Here is a 17,832-nt window from a genome sequence, read left to right as displayed (position 1 = left end):
AGTGGCTTCACATATAATTTTTTATTATTATTTATTTCAGTAGTTATTTACACAGGGAACGGAGGGAGTCTTTTCAATTCGTTTTAGAATCCTTGTGCAAAGAACTAGTCGTTTTAAAACTTCTACTTCTTTCCAAGTCGTTTCGTGGTATGAAATTAAATTAAACTCGGCAGTATACGGCGTCACTTCGACTGAATTCGTGCAATATTTATTATTATTATATGGCTAAGGCTAGTGGCCGGTATAAAGCGTGCTCTGATTGGCTAAAGGCGAGATCAGAGCAGGGCATTTTATGGGAAAATTTAATGCTTTTTGTCGAAATTGAATCGACTTTAAATTTGTTAAATTTAAAGAAATCAGGATTAGTAATCCTCATTGCTGGTTAATCCTCCTTGCAGGATAGTCAGACCTGATTTGTATGTACGTTATTTGATCTACAGACGGAGTTCAAACTTAAGCTGAACTTATGACCTGGCAGTAACCGTTGAGATAATCGTTTGCGATTTATTCACCATCCAAGTGTATATTGTTACGAACTCACACAATGACCGGCTACCAGTTGGCTTGATAGCTCAGTTGGTAGAGCACAGCACTGGTACATATTTGGCAAAGCTGAAAGTCATCATTGTCACCGCGCTTTCAATGGGTATATCCCGAGTTGTTGCTTGCCTTGGAGTTTGTTCTCCTTTTCTGGATGAGCACAAACTTACTGTAAACATTTAACATAACTTTTACAATTTACAAAAGAATTGTCGTCCACGGTTACTTGCAGGAACATTTAATAAACAAAACTAGTGCATATTCTTATCTCTGCATGTTATTTTTATGGGAAGGATATAAGCAAAGCTCGCGTGGAATTAGTTCTGTATTTAACATTTACCTTTTGTTCTCTAGATGGGATAACTAAATTTCTGATAATGAAGATCAGTCAGTAAAACTTTAAAAATAAATGGGTTGAGATGTTTTGATGTTTTGAACAACATAGTCAAGCAGATAAATTCGAGCCTGAATAAAGGCTGATAGCAAAGCTGAAAGTGAGCATCGTCAACGCGATGTCAATGGCGATATCGTGGGGTAGAGGGGGGGGGGGGGGGGGTGGTTCTCTCCTTGGAGTTGGCTCTTCCTTTCAGGCTGAGCACAAACTTACAGCACGAATTTAACATAAACAGTGTATATTCATATCTCTGCATTTTATTTTTATGCCATGTTTATACTACAACAAACAAACAAAAGTCCTTTTCCTGTTCAGTCTAAATTTAACTACAACAGTTGCTACATTAATGTTTATTTTTCTCTCCTCAGTTTTTTAGGAGGAACCTTCATCGTTTCCTTATTATTTCACTAATATGTATCCCATGGTTTTAATGTGCTTCTCTCCGTTATCGCCTCCGTGTTTAGCCTCATTACCACACGTGTTGGTGTCACCATAGAGTCCTCCGGTACCAAAACCAATTCTCGAGTCGCAGGAATGGCAGCCATTTTCGTTGTTTCCAATAATACCGATTCGAGCTTTCGAATGATCGTAGCTGTTGCCAACTGCGTTGAACCCTTCTTTGTTACAGTTGTACTGCAAAGATCCTTCGGAGCCAATCAATGCCTTCCACTTGTCTCGACCCAGATAGGTTGGACGATAGCGGTCATCAGCGATCAGAGAGTACAGTGAAGTGCCATTCTTGTTGATGACCAGGAACTTGACAGGTTGATTCCCGATTCTCATGCCGAGACAGATCTTGGAGAAGTTCATATTCCAGTAAGTCGGTAACTTGGTTTCCTGGTTGTCAAACCCCGTCTCACCTCCAGGACGATTGAACTCGGTTTTGTTGCTCCAGAGTTTGGAATCGTAGTGAAACGTTGACTACAAAAGAAAACACGAACTCACCGCTTAAAAGAAGTTCTCGTAGACCTCATTAATTTTCTAAATCCCGTCACCTGTTGCAGCATTCGCGCTAAATTGAACGTCAGTTTAAGTTTGTTAAGGAGTTCTTTTGAAAGTGTTGAGTTGGGGTTAATTAAAGCATTGGTCACTGTAGGAGTAAAGGGCAGTGGTACAATGGTACATGTTCCTTATAATCCGCAGTGGTTTTATTGTTGTTGTTCCTTTTACGTACAAAAAATAAATGTTATCCACCGGCCGGGAGGTCTATATTGGGACCTTGAGGTCTTGAGTGCGGCCTTGGGCGGCCCTCAAAATAGAGAGCACAGTTATTTTCCAATACGGGCCGATCTAGGGGTGAGTACAATTTTAACTTTTTTCCACTCCTGGAACCAATCAATTGCATGATTTACAGTTGCGGACCAAGGCTGGATTCGTGAAAACCACAACCTGTTGTTGAGTATACCTTGTGACCATCAATTTTCATGACCAGCGTCCATCCTCCATCTCCGCATTCATCAATTCCGGTCATGTGACAGTAAACAGGGATTCTTCCAATGTCAGTTTGCAGCATGTAAGCTTTATTCTCTCGAGATCTGAATCGAAGATTGAAATGAAAGTTAGCTACAGATTTACCTCTTAAATCTGAATCGAAGGTTGATTGAGAATAAAGATAACTACGAATAAGTTATTAAACATTGCATTAGTTTTCTTTTATTTAAATTTATCTTATTTTAATTTCTTTAACGTTTGATTACTCTTCTATAAAGAAATGATCAAAAATTCATTCTTGCTTAGTCTCCTAGCAGAGGTTTCTCTTTGTAATTTTTGTTTTCTACTTATCATTATTTCGTGTCCGTTTTGAAAGATAACAAATGGACAAAAATATACGAAAGAAGCAGAAATAAGAATGAGAAAGCTCAGCAAGGAGGTTATCGATCGGCGTTCATGGTAAACATTACATCCATTGTAGTAAGCAAATTATGGCAGAAATTTTTACCATTTGACAAGAGTATTTGCCTGCCTCAGAGCTGACTTTTTCGAGAAAATTTTTAATATTTATGCTTTACACTTGAAAAAGGTGATGGTGTTAGTGTGGAAGCCGGTTTGGGGAGGGGGGGGGGGGGGGGGGCAGGGAGAGGTCACGTGTCATGGAAACGTAGACAGTTCACGCAGATTTTGAGATCATCCTCTTTCGTGACAATTTGCAAACATCAGTTTTCGCTTCTCCGGTAATATTAATGGAACATTACGCGGCTAATCGTTAATTACCCTGATCACCGCGCTTTACGAGGACAACAGCCATTTCACGTTTCACATCAAAATATGGCAAATCACAACTGACGACAACTATACATAAGACCACTGCCCTTCAAACGTCTACGAACAGAGGTCTATAAAAAGCCATGTCACTTACTTATTCTTCCGATAAATATCTCTGCACGATGCAAAAGAATCGTCACCTGTGAAGACATCACACATTCAATGATTAAATCCAAGCCTAGCTTGAATATCTTAAGTCAGAGACTCGTAAACCGGGCCAATATATATAAATATATCTAAAGAAACTCACAAAAAGCAGTATTACTAAGTGAATATGAATATATGAAACATATGTTTGAACTTTGGGTGAAAGATTAAGTAAATGCGAAGGTCTCTGTTCTATTCAGTATTAGTATAAATCTACTGGCGTTCTATTACGAATGCCGTTCTCTAATTGGCTACGCTACCCGCTATCTATTCTGTGATAGTTAGTGAGAAGCGGTTGTCAACAAAATTCAGCCCGCTTCTTCACGTTTTCGAAATGTCTGTGAGCAGGATTTGCATAATTTACTTGTTAAGTTTTGAACGACTAGTAAATTTATACTACAACAATTAGATTATTCGCTGTCGATTTCTATGCGTGATAACTGATTCGGGCGCTATCACACGATAGAAATATCGAGCTCATAATCTAATTGTTAATTACTAAGGATATCAACCTTAGCTTCCGCTCGCAGCAGGTGTTCTGCAATTGGATACTCAACCCATAAAACAGGATAGCTCTTCCTGCAAATAATACTAGTATCAGACACTCACTTCCTGTACGTTTTCACAACAACAAATAATAATCATAATAATAATAATGATGATGATGATGATGATGGTGATGATTATGATCTGATGTTTATTTACTAAACTCGTGTAGGGTTGTATCCAATAAAATGTTCGATTGCGCTTTACAAATATACGATTTACTACCTTAAATGGCTTACAGAAATCTAAATAGTTAGTTTATTACTAAAGTAATTATGATAAATATATACTCACTTAGCTTCTTTTTCCTTTTCATTTCCTGCAAATCAGACGAATGAAAAAGTGAAAGGAGACAGGAATGTAACAACAATGTCTAATTTTAAGATGTCGCCTTCAGAGCCGAGCAGAGTTCCCTTCAACGTTCCGTCATATTGAAGAGCACCTCTGCTCGAAGGTTCAGTCAGTTTTATTTTAGAGATTCTAACAATTTAATTAATTCAGCCCGGAAACCATGAATTCAAAACTAGAAAGCTTGTTGGGTCCGTTTACGAAAATATTAGTCTCTTTCTCTGTGTGTGTTATTCTCCGAACAAGGACACCAGGCTAACGCATAAACACTTATCTCTCACTGCAATCTACACGTTTCCCTCGGGACTGGTCTGACATGTAAATATCAGTTTATGACTTGATTTCATGAAACAATTGTTCACGATCTCACCTCAATACCAGCCCCTTGCATTGAATACAGAAATGTGCCTTCTCTAGTCACCAGATTCCCATCCGCGTCAGCCTTGTCTGTATCCAACAGTTCACAACTCGTCCCAGTCAACCGAAACGCTACGCAGCCACAAACTTTGGCGCAATGGCGGAAACACTCCACTGGGCCGGGCACGTTCACAGAGGCAATAGTATGCCTTACTATGGCAATATCCTTGGTGAAGATGTTGTAGGTGTACACGAGTGATGTTTTAACTTCGTTGCTGTTTGATGAGATTGTCATTGAAATCAGTAGCGCACCAATCACCATCAACTTGGGTGTAAAGTGAGGAGTCATCTTAAACTGTAAAGATTCAAAGAATTAGTTCAGGGGAGTTTGTTTCTGTTGAGAGAAGGAGACACTCCATCTGGATAGATGGTTCTTCCTGACTGTTTTTCAGACCAAAACATGTAATTTTCCGGTACTCTCTTTCAGACCTGGCCTCTAAAATTCATAACCATTTTCAGACATGGTTTCTAGAATCCATACCCGTTTCTGTGAAGCCCTTACCCGTTTTTAGACTTTCGGACCAAAATGGTTAAAATCTCTACCCTATTTCAGGGTTAAACGACTCAAAAATCGTACCCTGCACCAGACATGATATATCGCTGAAATAGGTGAATGTAACGATTTTGCGCAAAGTGTTGTCAAATCGTCAAGCTTATACAAAATAGTTCAACACATAAAAGCCAGCTATGTTGACGAATTTGGCAAAATTTGGTCAAATTGTCAAAGTTATGAAAATTAGCTAAGCACCAAGAAGCCAGCCATGGTGACGAATTTGATAATTTTGGCGAATTTGGGGAATACGATGAATTTCGCAAATTTCGTCAAATAGACCATTTCCGAATTGCTGTGAACCTCATTACGAAAGCGAGGCTAGGTGCAAAGCTTTTCATACGAAAATTAGCTTTGTTTGTATATGAATGAAAACTAGTTTTCATAACAAAAACTCTGCAGTTATCCTCGCTTCCATTACTAGGTTCAAGGCAACTCGGAAATGGTCTATTGCGAAAATTATGTAAATTAGCTAGAAAAGCATAGAAGCCGGCAGTCATGTTGACAAATTTGCAACATTTCGTCAAACTCACCAAACTGCTTACCTGAATAAATTTTGGGCCAATTAGTCGAACAGTCAACTTATTCAAATTGGCTGATGATATAGGTGTCACATAAGAGCCTGCCATGTTGATGGAATGATATGACAATTTTGGGGAAAATGACAACTCTGAAAACCTGGAGGAAGTTTCATCACGTTGAGAAAACTTCCCCCCAAAAAATAATGCATGTATACCTCGTTCTCCAGACGTGAGTCGACAGTAACATTCTAGAACTTAAGTACGCCAATTGTTATTTTAAAATAAAGAAATAAAACAAAAAATAAAAAAAAACATTAAACCTTTTCAGCCGCAGAGTCTATGACGCCAGAATCTCGGCCTTTGGCGAAATATATTATCAACTTCGCCATTTTCGCCAACTTCGTTGAATTCGCCACTTCGCTTGTACCTTTCTCTTCAGCTCATTCGCTTGAATCAAAGTTGCCATCTTCGCCAAATTCCCGGTATTCGTCGAATTCGCCATGCCACTTCACTGGTACTCTTCCCATGAGCTCAAATTTGCCATTTTTACCGAATTCCCTTACTCACTGATGTTATCAGAATTGGCGAAATTTCGTCAAATGTGCCACTTCGTTATTACGTGCATTTCTGGACATATTTCGCGTTAGCTTTCCCTTTCAACTTCCATGATGTGGGAAACTCGTTTATTTAGCAAGTACAAGTTGGTACGTGTGAGAGCTTCTTCAGATCTGCCAACTGTTGAGAGATAAGCTGGCGTTCTACTTTAAACGCGAATGGGAGCACGTTTACCTTCCGTTTGTGGTTCTGTTGTGTATTTGCTCAAATTTGCTTTGTAAGAAAACAGCAACTCGCAAGTGTGGAAAATGGCGGATAGATCAAGGCCATTTAGTTATTTCTGCCGTTTGTGCCAACACGTTGTTCCCGCAACGTTTAACTTCTTTGTTTAGCTAGGCACGAAGCATGACGGCGAATCTTTCTATTCGCACATAAACTTCAACACGTTTTTGCCAACAGACATTCGTAAACTTTATTTTTTACACAGTTTATCACAATCACTGACAAACCAGTAAACTCTGATAAAGACATAACTGAATTTTTGTTCCCGGCCTACTTCGAGAATTATTCAGAGTACATTGACGCAACCGGACTAGGTAGGAAAAGCCCACTTATCGGTATTTTGAAACTATACTAGAAGATATTGTCGCGCGAACATTACTTCTTTTAAGTCGCTAATCTGGGAAGTGTATCACTGGTATGCAACTTGAGAAATAAGCAATAAAGAAAAAAGAGCTCAAACATTCTACTTACTTTTCAAATTTCTTTCCTCTGTATGATCGTGCGTGGAAGTGACTTAATGCTCTTAACTTTGAATATGAATATATGCATATATTTGAACTGCGAGTGACAGATTATATAGAGGAAAGACCCTCCCAGTTGTTAAGAAAACACTAAAGCCTGAAAAGATTTTAAGCTTGAACGGGTCTCGTGCTTGCCTTCGCTCCCCTTAAAAACGCAAAAAAAACAAAAAAACGAAACAAAACAAAAAACAACAACAATAACGCCTGTTCTGCAGGCTATCAGTAGCTTTTCTTTTCTTGTGAAAAAGTTAGAGGAGACAGGGATTTGATAGTGTAAACGGTCTCAAATCCGAAGTCGATCGCCTAAAACAACAAAGGAGTTTAACAGGACAGGTGGTTCAGTTTACAAAACAAACTGTTTACGTGCATATTGATTTGTAAACTTGTACTTGATGATATGACGAGACTTATCAGAAAAAAGGCTAAAATTGCGAAAGTTTGTGCGTTTTTGGAAATTTCAAGGGATTTCTATCGGTTACAATTTTTTAAGATACGTGATTGTATTCTTTATGAAAAATACGAAAAAACAAACTTTATCGCGACACGAGACCATTTAGTTATTAATTTCCCTTACCAAGACGGATGTCACAAATGATTATTCTCTCCGTAAACCTCCCTATAAATCTTCCGGTAGATGACAGGTGTGTATACGGGAAAATCTTTTGTTTTTTCTTTCTTTTCTTTTTCTTTTTCTTTTAAGTTTTCCCTTCCTGGTTTCCGTGGCAGATTATTTAAATTGCTAAGAATGGTGTAGTTTGCTACCCCGCACCTGTGAGCTGAGTAGTAGGGTAGCTTGTTGACGAGGGTTAAGATGCCTTTCCAGACAACTTTCTGCAAATTGAATTTTCAGCTAAAACTTCCGAACAGATAGAACAATATTAGCTTACACATGGCAACACAGGAGACAACTTTACAAGTAGTTTGTTCAAATATTCTTGTTGGTGCCCCTGCCATTTCTCTGTCTCCTTTCACTTGTTCATGCGTCTGATTTAGAGGAAATGAAAAGGAAAAGAAAAGCTGATAAAGGTTCAAATGGTAAACGAAGTGAGTGTCTAACAACAGTATTATTTGCAGGTTGAAGCCATCGTTTTGTAACTATATGAACTATCGTTACGGAATACCTGCTGGGAGCAGAATGTTTATAATCTCGGATCATTGTATAATGCAATAACAAGGAATTTGTTTGGCTCAGCGGCCATGGTATCTGAGCCATTATACCATTCCCGAGAAATAGCGGCCATCAAATTGTCTTGTAAAGCGAAATCAGCAAGAACGAGCAATAATTCTTGACTGTTTTTAATAAAACAATTATTCCACTCGCGCTTGTTGGATATGAGATGATTGTAGCTAACTCAGGGCTACGCGCCTAGTTGACTATCTATCATGTCATATCCAACGCGCGCTCGTGGAATAATTGTTAAGTATACCGCATTGACTCTACCTTTTTCTAATATATATTATGCCCAAAAAAAAAAGCTGACCACATTTTTCTGATTTAATAAAAATATCTCAGTAACTTAATCTCTTTTGCATGAACACAGATATGAGATTCTAAGTGAGGCTGTATGACTGTGTAAGCTCTTGAAAAGATTCGTGCTTTTGACTGTTACGAATAATCACACCAGAGTATAATAATACGATAGCTGTTCTTTTTTTTATTATGGTAGAGTACAAACGTGCTTGGTTCCCAAGAGGAAAAAAGAATAAAAAGCAGAGTAAATTTTCCGTCAGAGGATGCGTTAAGGAAATCTGGGGTGCGTTTCATTTTTAAAGTCTAATTCCATTTTTCTTTTAAATCAAAGACCAGATTGTCTGCTGGAAATAAATCCATCCAGGGACACTGTAGTTGCAGTAGTTCAAGCGCTTGCTGTGTGTCGAGATGGTTCAAGGTAAATGGATTTATTTTTGCTTTTAAGTTTATTATCTTATGATGCTTTTCAAAGACATTTCCAGCTGCAAACGCCAATAAAGGTACGTTCTGTTTACCACCACCGAACTAGAGTGACGAAATTTCCTATGAGCGAAAGGTTCTCGCATTTAACTGATTTAACTCAGAAAACTATTAGCTATTAGCTTGCGTAGCTGGCGATATTGTCCGCGCGCGAATATAAAGGTTTGGCGGGAGAGCCACCATGGGCAGCGTGCGCCGTGACAAAGAGTGACGTAAGCCGCAAATTGCCTTTTCCCCATTCCCCTCGGGGCCTTGCTACTCACTCTCGCCTTCATCCAACATCACGCGGTTAGATACGCAAGTCAATTGCAAACAAAAAAGAAAAGAAAAGAATTGCTATGGGATTCAAACTTTTGACCTTTTGACACAGCCATTTATATATTCACTATCTACGGGTGCGGAACGACCATGGCCAGTTCCGGTTGGCTTGATGTCTCAGTGGGTAAAGCAAACCGCAGAGTTATGAGTTAGAATCCCGTTCGAGCCTGAACGAAAGCCAATGGCGGAGCTGAAGGTGATCATCGGTTATGATTGTAAAGGATATTTCCTGGGGGAGGGGTGGCTGGTGCTTGGCTCTCTTATTCTGGGGCTGGGCCTTTGTTGACTAACCCACGAACATACTGTAAACATAAACAGTTTATATTCCTATCTCTGCATTTTATTTTTATGTCATGAATATACTACAACAAACAATAGTCATTATCCTGTTCAGTCTAAATTTGACTACAACAGTCTCTACATTTATGGCTTATTTTTCTCTTCTCACTTTTTTTTTAGGAGGAACCTCCATCGTTTTCCTTTTATTTCACTAATATGTATCCCATGGTTTTAATGTGCTTGTCTCCGTTATCGCCTCCGTTTCTAGCCTCATTACCACACGTGTTGGTGTCATCAGGTTTTCCTCCAGCACCAAAACCAATTCTGGAGTCGCAGCTACGGCAGTCTTTTTCGTTGTTGCCAATAATACCGATTCTTGCTTTCGAGTTCTGGTACCTGCCACCCACTGCGTTAAACCCTTCTTTGTTACATTTGATCTGCAAAGATGCTTGAGGCCGCGGTCCAATTAATGTCTTCCACGTTTTTCTACTTAGAGAGGTTTTTCGATAGTGACCGTCAGCGATCAGAGAGTACAGTGAAGCGACATTTTTGCTGATGACCAAGAACTTGACAGGTTGATTGCCGATCCTCATGCCGAGACAGATCTTGGAGAAGTTCGTGTTCCAGTAAGTCGGTAACTTAGTTTCCTGGTTGTCAAACCCCGTCTCACCTCCAGGACGATTGAACTCGGTTTTGTTGCTCCAGAGTTTGGAATCGTAGTGAAACGTTGACTACAAAAGAAAACACGAACTCACCCCTTAGGAAAGTTCTCATACACCTCATTAATTTGCTAAATCCCGTCATTTGTTTCATCAATCGCGCTAAATTGAACGTCAGTTTAAATTTGTTAAGAAATCCTTTTGACAGTGTGGAGTTGGGGTTATTAAAGCATTGGTCACTGTAGGAGTAAAGGGCAGTGGTACAGTGGTACATCTTCCTTATAATCCGCAGTGGTTTTATTGTTGTTACTTCCTTTGACTTTCAAATAAAAATATTATTCACCGGTTGGGAGGTCCACATTGGACCTTGAGGTCGTGAGTGCGGCCTTGGGCGGTCCTCAAAATAGAGAGCACAGTTATTTCCCAATACGGTCCGATCTAGGGCTAAGTACATTTTTAACTTTTTTCCACTCCCGGAACCAATCAATTGCATGATTTACAAAATTTCGCCCGCTCGTGCACTGAGAAAGAAATAATATCAGTTACGGACCAAGGGTGGATTGGTAAAAAACCACAACCTGTTATTGATTTTACCTTGTGACCATCAATTTTCATGACCAGCGTCCATCCTCCATCTCCGCATCCATCAATTCCGGTCATGTGACAGTAAACAGGGATTCTTCCAATGTCAGTTTGCAGCATGTAAGCTTTATTCTCTTGAGTTCTGAATCGGAGATTGAAATGAAAGTTAGCTACAGATTATCCTCTTAAATCTGAATCGATGATTAGTTGAGATCAAAGATAACTACGAATTAGTTATTAAACATTGCATTAGTTTTCTTTTATTTAAATTTATCTTATTTTAATTTCTTTAAAGCTTGATTACTCTTCTATAAAGAAATGATTGAAAATTCATTCTTGGTTAGTCTCCTAGCAGAGTTTTCCCTTTGTAATTTTTGTTTTCTACTTATTGTTTTTTCGTGTCCGTTTTGAAGAAAAAACAAATCGACAAAAATATACGAACGAAGCAGAAATAAGAATGAGAAAGCTCAGATAGGAGGTTATCGATCGGCGTTCATGGTAAACATTACATCCATTGCATTAAGCAGATTATGGCAGAAATTTTCATCATTTGACAAGAGTATTTGCCTGCCTCAGAGCTGTCTTTTTGGAAAATTTTATACCTTGTACTTTAGAAAGGTGATGGTGTTAGTGTGGAAGCCGGGCCGGTTTGGTGTGGGGAGGGGGGGGGGAGGGAGGGAGAGGCCACGTGTCACGGAAACGTAGACACTTCACGCAGATTTTGATATCAACCTCTTTCATGACAAGTTTCAAACATCCGTTTTCGCTTCTCCGGTAATATTAATGGCTAATCGCTAATTACCCTGATCACCGCGCTTTACGAGGACAACAGCCATTTCACGTTTCATATCAAAATATGGCAAATCAGAACTGACGACAAGTATGCCCAAGACCACTGTCCTTCAAACGTCTACGAACAGATGTCTATAAAAAGCCATGTCACTCACTTATTCGTCCGATAAATATCTCTGCACGATGCAAAAGAATCGTCATCTGTGAAGACATCACACATTCAATGATTAAATCCAAGCCTAGCTTGAATATCTTAAGTCAGAGACTCGTAAACCGGGCCAATATATATAAATATATGTAAAGAAACTCACAAAAGCAGTATTACTAAGTAAATATGAATATATGAAACATGTGTTTGAACTTTGGGTGAAAGATTAAGTAAATGCGAAGGTCTCTGTTCTATTCAGTATTAGTATAAATCTACTAGCGTTCTATTACGAATGCCGTTCTCTGATTGGCTACGCTACCCGCTATCTATTCTGTGATAGATAGTGAGAAGCGGTTGTCAACAAAATTCAGCCCGCTTCGTCACGTTTTCGAAGTGTCTGTGAGGAGGATTAGCATAATTTACTTGTTAAGTTTTGAACGACTAGTAGATTTATACAAAAACAATTAGATTATTCGCTCTCGATTTCTATGCGTAATAGCTGATTCGGGCTGCGCCCTCATCAGCTTTCACACGATAGAAATCTCGACCTCATACTCTAATTGTTAATTACTAAGGATATCAACCTTCCGCTCGCAGCAGGTGTTCTGCAATGGGATACTCAACCCATAAAACAGGATAGCTCTTCCTGCAAATAATACTAATATCGGACACTCACTTCCTGTACGTTTTCACAACAACTAATAAAAATAATAATAATAATAATAATAATAATAATAATAATAATAATAATAATAATAATGATAATGATAATGATGGTAATGATGATGATGATGATGATGGTGATGATGATGATAATGGTAATGATGATGATCTGATGTTTATTTACTAGACTCGTGTAGGGTTGTATCCAATAAAATGTCCGATTGCGCTTTACAAATATACGATTTACTACCTTAAATGGCTTACAGAAATCTAAATAGTTAGTTTATTACTAAAGTAATTATGATAAATATATACTCACCTGGCTTCCTTTTCCTTTTCATTTCCTGCAAATCAGACGAATGAAAAAGTGAAAGGAGACAGGAATGTAACAACAATGTCTAATTTTAAGATGTCGCCTTCAGAGCCGAGCAGAGTTCCCTTCAATGTTCCGTCATATTGAAGAGCACCTCTGCTCGAAGGTCCAGTCAGTTTTATTTAAGAGATTCTAACAATTTAAATAATTCAGCCCGGAAACCATGAATCCAAAACTAAAAAGCTTGTTGGGTCCGTTTACGAAAATATTAGTCTCTTTTTCTGTGTGTGTTACTCTCCGAACAAGGACACCAGGCTAACGCATAAACACTTATCTCTCACTGCAATCTACACGTTTCCCTCGGGACTGGTCTAACATATAAATATCAGTTTATGACTTGATTTCATGAAACAATTGTTCACGATCTCACCTCAATACCAGCCCCTTGCATTGAATACAGAAAAGTGCCTTCTCTAGTCACCAGATCCCCTTCCGCGTCCGCCTTGTCTGTATCCAACAGTTCACAACTCGCCCCGGTCAACTGAAACGCTACGCAGCCACAAACTTTGGCGCAATGGCGGAAACACTCCACTGGGCCGGGCACGTTCACAGAGGCAATAGTATGCCTTACTATGGCAATATCCTTGGTGAAGATGTTGTAGGTGTACACGAGTGATGTTTTAACTTCGTTGCCGTTTGATGAGATTGTCATTGAAAGCAGTAGTGCACCAATTACCATCAACTTGGGTGTAAAGCGAGGAGTCATCTTAAACTGTAAAGATTCAAAGAATTAGTTCAGGGGAAATTGTTTCTGTTGAGGGAAGGAGACGCTCCCTCTGGATAGATGGTTCTTCCTGACTGTTTTCCAGACCAAACCATGTAATTTTCCTGTATTCTCTTTCAGACCTGGCCTCTAAAATTCATAACCATTTTCAGACAAGGTTTCTAGAATCCATACCCGTTTCTGTGAAGCCCTCACCCGTTTTTAGACTTTCGGACCAAAATGGTTAAAATCTATACCCTATTTCAGGGCTAACGACTCAAAAACCGTACCCTGCACCAGACATGATATATCGCTGAAATAGGTGAATGTAACGATTTTGCGCAAAGTGTTGTCAAATTGTCAAGCTTATACAAAATAGTTCAACACATAAAAGCCAGCCATTTTGACGATTTTGGCAAAATTTGGTCAAATTGCCAAAGTTATGAAAATTAACTAAGCACCAAGAAGTCAGCCATGGTAACGAATTTGATAATTTTGGCGAATTTGGGGAATACGATGAATTTCGCAAATTTCGTCAAATAGACCATTTCCGAATTGCTGTGAACCTCATTATGAAAGCGAGGCAAAGTGCAAAGCTTTTCATACGAAAATTAACTTTGTTTGCATATGAATGAAAACTAATTTTCATAATAAAAACTTTTCACTTATCTTCGCTTCCATAACTAGGTTCAAAGCAACTCGGAAATGGTCTATTGTGAAACTTATGTAAATTAGCTAGAAAAGCATAGAAGCCGTCAAACTCACCAAACTGCTTACCTGAATAAATTTTGGACAAATTAGTCGAACAGTCAACTTATTCAAATTGGCTTATGATATAGGTGTCACATAAGAGCCTGCCATGTTGATGGAATGATATGACAGTTTTCGGAAATATGACAACTCTGAAAACCTCGAGGAAGTTTCATCACGTTGAAAAAACTTCCCCCCAATAATAATGCATGTATACCTCGTTCTCCAGACGTGAGTCGACAGTAACAATCTAGAACTAAAGTACGCCAATTGTTATTTTAAAATAAAGAAATAAAATAAAAAATAAAAAACATTAAACCTTTTCAGCCGCAGAGTCTATGACGCCAGAATCTCGGCCTTTGGCGAAATATATTATCAACTTCGCCATTTTCGCCAACTTCGTTGAATTCGCCACTTCGCTTGTACCTTTCTCTTCAGCTCATTCGCTTGAATCAAAGTTGCCATCTTCGCCAAATTCACAGTATTCGTCGAATTCGCCATTTCACTGGTACTCTTTTCTTGAGCTCAAATTTGTCATTTTTGCCTAATTCCCTTAGTCACTGATGCTATCGAAATTGGCGAAATTTCGTCAAATTTACCACTTCGTTATTACGTGCATTTCTGGACATATTTCGCGTTAGCTTTACCTTTCAACTTCCATGATGTGGGAAACTCGTTTATTTTGCTAATACAAGTTGGTGCATGTGAGAGCTTCTCCAGAACATCTGCCAACTGTTGAGAGTTAAGCTGGCGTTCTACTTTAAACGCGAACGGGAGCACGTTTACCTAACGTTTTTGTGGTTCTGTTGTGTATTTGCTCAAATTTTCTTTGTAAGCAAACGGCAACTCGCAAGTGTGGAAAATGGCGGATAGATCAAGGCCATTTAGTTATTTCTGCCGTTTGTGTCAACACGTTGTTCCCGCAACGTTTAACTTCTTTGTTTAGCTAGGCACGAAGCATGGCGGCGAATCTCTCTATTCGCACATAAACTTTAACGCGTTTTTGCCAACAGACATTCGTAAACTTTATTCTTTATACAGTTCGCTGGCAAATGTTACTTTGGGAGTGAAAAGCTTACCACAATCACTGACAAACCAGTATACTCTGATAAAGACATAACTAAATTTTTGTTCCCGGCCTACTCCAAGAATTATTCAGACTAGTACATTGACGCAGCCGGTCTAGGTAGGAAAAGCCAACTTCAACCTCGACATTTTAAAACTTAGCTACACTAGAAGATATTGTCGCGCGAACATTACTTCTTTTAGGTCGCTAATCTGGGAAGTGTATCACTGGAATGCAACTTGAGAAATAAACAATAAAGAAAAAAGAGCTCAAGGATTCTACTTACCTCTCAAATTTCTTTCCTCTGTATGATCGTACGTGGAAGTGACTTAATGCTCTTAACTTTCAATATAAATATATGCATATATTTGAACTGCGAGTGACAGATTATATAAAGGAAAGACTCTCCCAGTTGTTACGAAAACACTAAAGCCTGAAAAGATTTTAAGCATGAACGGGTCTCGTGCTTGCCTCCTCCCGCCCGAAAAACGCAAAAAAAAAAGACAAAAAAAAAAAACACAATAACGCCTGTTCTGCAGGCTATCAGCAGCTTTTCTTTTGTTGAAAAACAGACATATGAAAAGCGGTGTGAGGAGACTAAGATTTGACAGGGATTTGACATGTAAGTTGCAGAAAGGTTTGGGGAAGGAAATTTTATTCCCTGAGTTTGCAAGCTGTTGTGGCTTTACAAAAATGCCAGTTGACCTTATTTCGCATTTTTAACTCGACCCATATTTGGCCCTTCGAAAACGAAGGATTAGTTTTTTAGTGTTATGAAATTTTAACCTGACATTTTTGCCAAAGAAACTAGATTTTCTTAAAAACCAAATCCGAAATTCTGGGACGATAAAGACCTTCTGAACAGATATCCACCGAAATAAACTGTTCTGTGCCTCTGCTTTTACCGCTATATCTACTGTTAAGGCGCCTTCAGGGAGCAAACGAGAAATTAAATTTGGCAAACTTGCCTTGACAAACAAAAAATGGTCGAAAACGTTTAATTTCACTTGGCAAACCTACAAGAACTTTTAGACATTTCCCTAAATCCACAATTGTTATTTGTTGTTTAAAGTAACCCTCACGTTTTATTTGTTTCCAACAACACTTTGCCAGAACATTTGCTAACCGGCTGTTTATATTGCGACATTGACAAGCGCCAACTTGTATTTGCCCGCCTCCCGAATTGAAAAGTTCGTTTCCCGTGTAAAGACCCCGATTCCAAAATGTGATATATGGAGATGTTGTGTAATCTTCATACAATTACCTATATTTTCAGCAGTGCAAGATTTTCTTTTGTATAAAAATTTGCGGAAACGTGTCGAAGACAATACCTGCTTGTTGTGACATAAATAAAATCGCGACTGATTATGAAAACGCTGAATATCACTAGTCGGCCAACAACTCTAATGAGAGCTCTGCTCGCACTTGCAGGGTAACAAACTCCACCATTCTTAATAGTTTTAGTAATCTACCCCGGAAACCAGGAAAGGAAAAATGAAAAGAAAAAAGAAAAGAAAGAAAAAACAAAAGAACTTCCGCACGCACCCGTCATCTACCGGAAGATTTACAGGGAAATTTGCTGAGAGAATAATCATTTGTGACATCCTTCTTGGTAAAAGGTAATCGGCTCGTGTCGCGCTAAAGTTTGTTTTTTCAGTTTGTATTTGTCATAAAGAATACAATCACTAATCTTAAAAAAAATGATAACCGATAGAGATCCCCTTGAAATTTCCAAAAGCGCACAAACTTTCGCAAATTTAGCCTTTTTCTGATAAGTCTCGTCATATCATCAAATACAAGTTTGCAAATCAATATGCACGTTAACAGTTTGTTTTGTAAACTGAACCACCTGTCCTGTTAAATTCGTTCGTTGTAATAGACACTCGACTTCGGATTCGAGACCGTTTACACTTTTGCACACTTTATGAGGGACAAGAAAGACAAATATTGTTTAAGGAAATATTCCGTACATAAAAGAAAAATTGACCGGTTGGCCATGTTTCTTACCGACTTTTCATGGAAAGAATTAGATAAATAATAATAATAATAATAATAATAATAATAATAATAATAATAGTAATAATAATAATAATAATAATAATAATAATAATAATGATAATAATAATAATAATAGTAAGGGTGTTCAGTTTAGCAATTACTCGTCCGCAGTCTCCATTTACAGTTATCAAAGTGTTTGAACACAGTTGATTGTAAGGGCGGAGTGATGATCCTTGACAGTTCGTTGTTTGTGCTGTACAAAACCTAATGACAGTCTTTCAGATGAGCAGCTTGCTGACTCATAGCTAACCAATAAAAAAGAAGCCGGGCTATTAAATAATTTTCAACTACTTACAAAGCGCTAGACATTATTAAAGTTTTTTGGAAGCGCATGTTAAGTGTTCGTTCTCAGTTTTTTGCATCTTCTAAAACTTTCATCGCTTCATTTGTACTACATTGCACAATGA

General features: G+C 38.4%; 2 protein-coding genes across 3 annotated transcripts in view; both read right to left on the bottom strand.

Annotated features, from left to right (window-relative positions):
- Positions 1 to 1,093: 1,093 nt before the first annotated feature.
- LOC146463726 (putative skeletal organic matrix protein 5) lies at positions 1,094 to 3,723 on the bottom strand. Its single transcript, XM_085084279.1, has 3 exons — positions 3,291 to 3,723; positions 2,340 to 2,469; positions 1,094 to 1,855 (listed from the first exon to the last, which is right to left on the bottom strand). Exons 1-3 carry the CDS (start codon positions 3,353 to 3,355, stop codon positions 1,334 to 1,336), a joined length of 717 nt encoding a protein of 238 aa, XP_084940405.1. The 5' UTR covers positions 3,356 to 3,723; the 3' UTR covers positions 1,094 to 1,333.
- A 5,927-nt stretch (positions 3,724 to 9,650) lies between these two features.
- Positions 9,651 to 17,832, bottom strand: part of LOC146463722 (uncharacterized) — a 58,627-nt gene continuing 50,445 nt past the window's right edge. The window contains exons 1-5 of one of the 2 annotated variants that reach the window (XM_085084252.1): positions 13,219 to 13,550; positions 12,795 to 12,819; positions 11,820 to 11,865; positions 10,885 to 11,014; positions 9,651 to 10,362 (exon numbers count right to left, since the gene is read on the bottom strand). In XM_085084252.1, coding sequence (XP_084940378.1) covers positions 9,835 to 10,362; positions 10,885 to 11,014; positions 11,820 to 11,865; positions 12,795 to 12,819; positions 13,219 to 13,527 — 1,038 coding nt within the window. In that variant the 5' untranslated portion in view covers positions 13,528 to 13,550 and the 3' untranslated portion in view covers positions 9,651 to 9,834. Of the gene's footprint in view, positions 10,363 to 10,884; positions 11,015 to 11,819; positions 11,866 to 12,794; positions 12,820 to 13,218; positions 13,551 to 17,832 lie in introns of those variants that run through there. The other variant, XM_085084253.1, reaches the window with a different exon arrangement.

The sequence above is a fragment of the Pavona decussata genome, unplaced genomic scaffold (genome assembly GCF_977016875.1).
Source record: "Pavona decussata unplaced genomic scaffold, jaPavDecu1.1 SCAFFOLD_175, whole genome shotgun sequence".
Taxonomy (NCBI): Eukaryota; Metazoa; Cnidaria; class Anthozoa; order Scleractinia; family Agariciidae; genus Pavona; species Pavona decussata.
The sequence above is the reverse complement of the archived record's forward strand: the minus strand, read 5'-3'. Positions and strand labels throughout refer to the sequence as shown.

Bases quoted from the DNA above. Each gene is read 5' to 3' on its own strand.
- LOC146463726 (XM_085084279.1), bottom strand. From the start codon at position 3,355: ATGTGTGATGTCTTCACAGGTGACGATTCTTTTGCATCGTGCAGAGAT. The intron at 2,470-3,290 runs GTAAGTGACATG...TCTTCGATTCAG, and splicing joins GATATTTATCGGAAGAATAA to ATCTCGAGAGAATAAAGCTT. The intron at 1,856-2,339 runs GTATACTCAACA...TTTCTTTTGTAG, and splicing joins TGAAAATTGATGGTCACAAG to TCAACGTTTCACTACGATTC.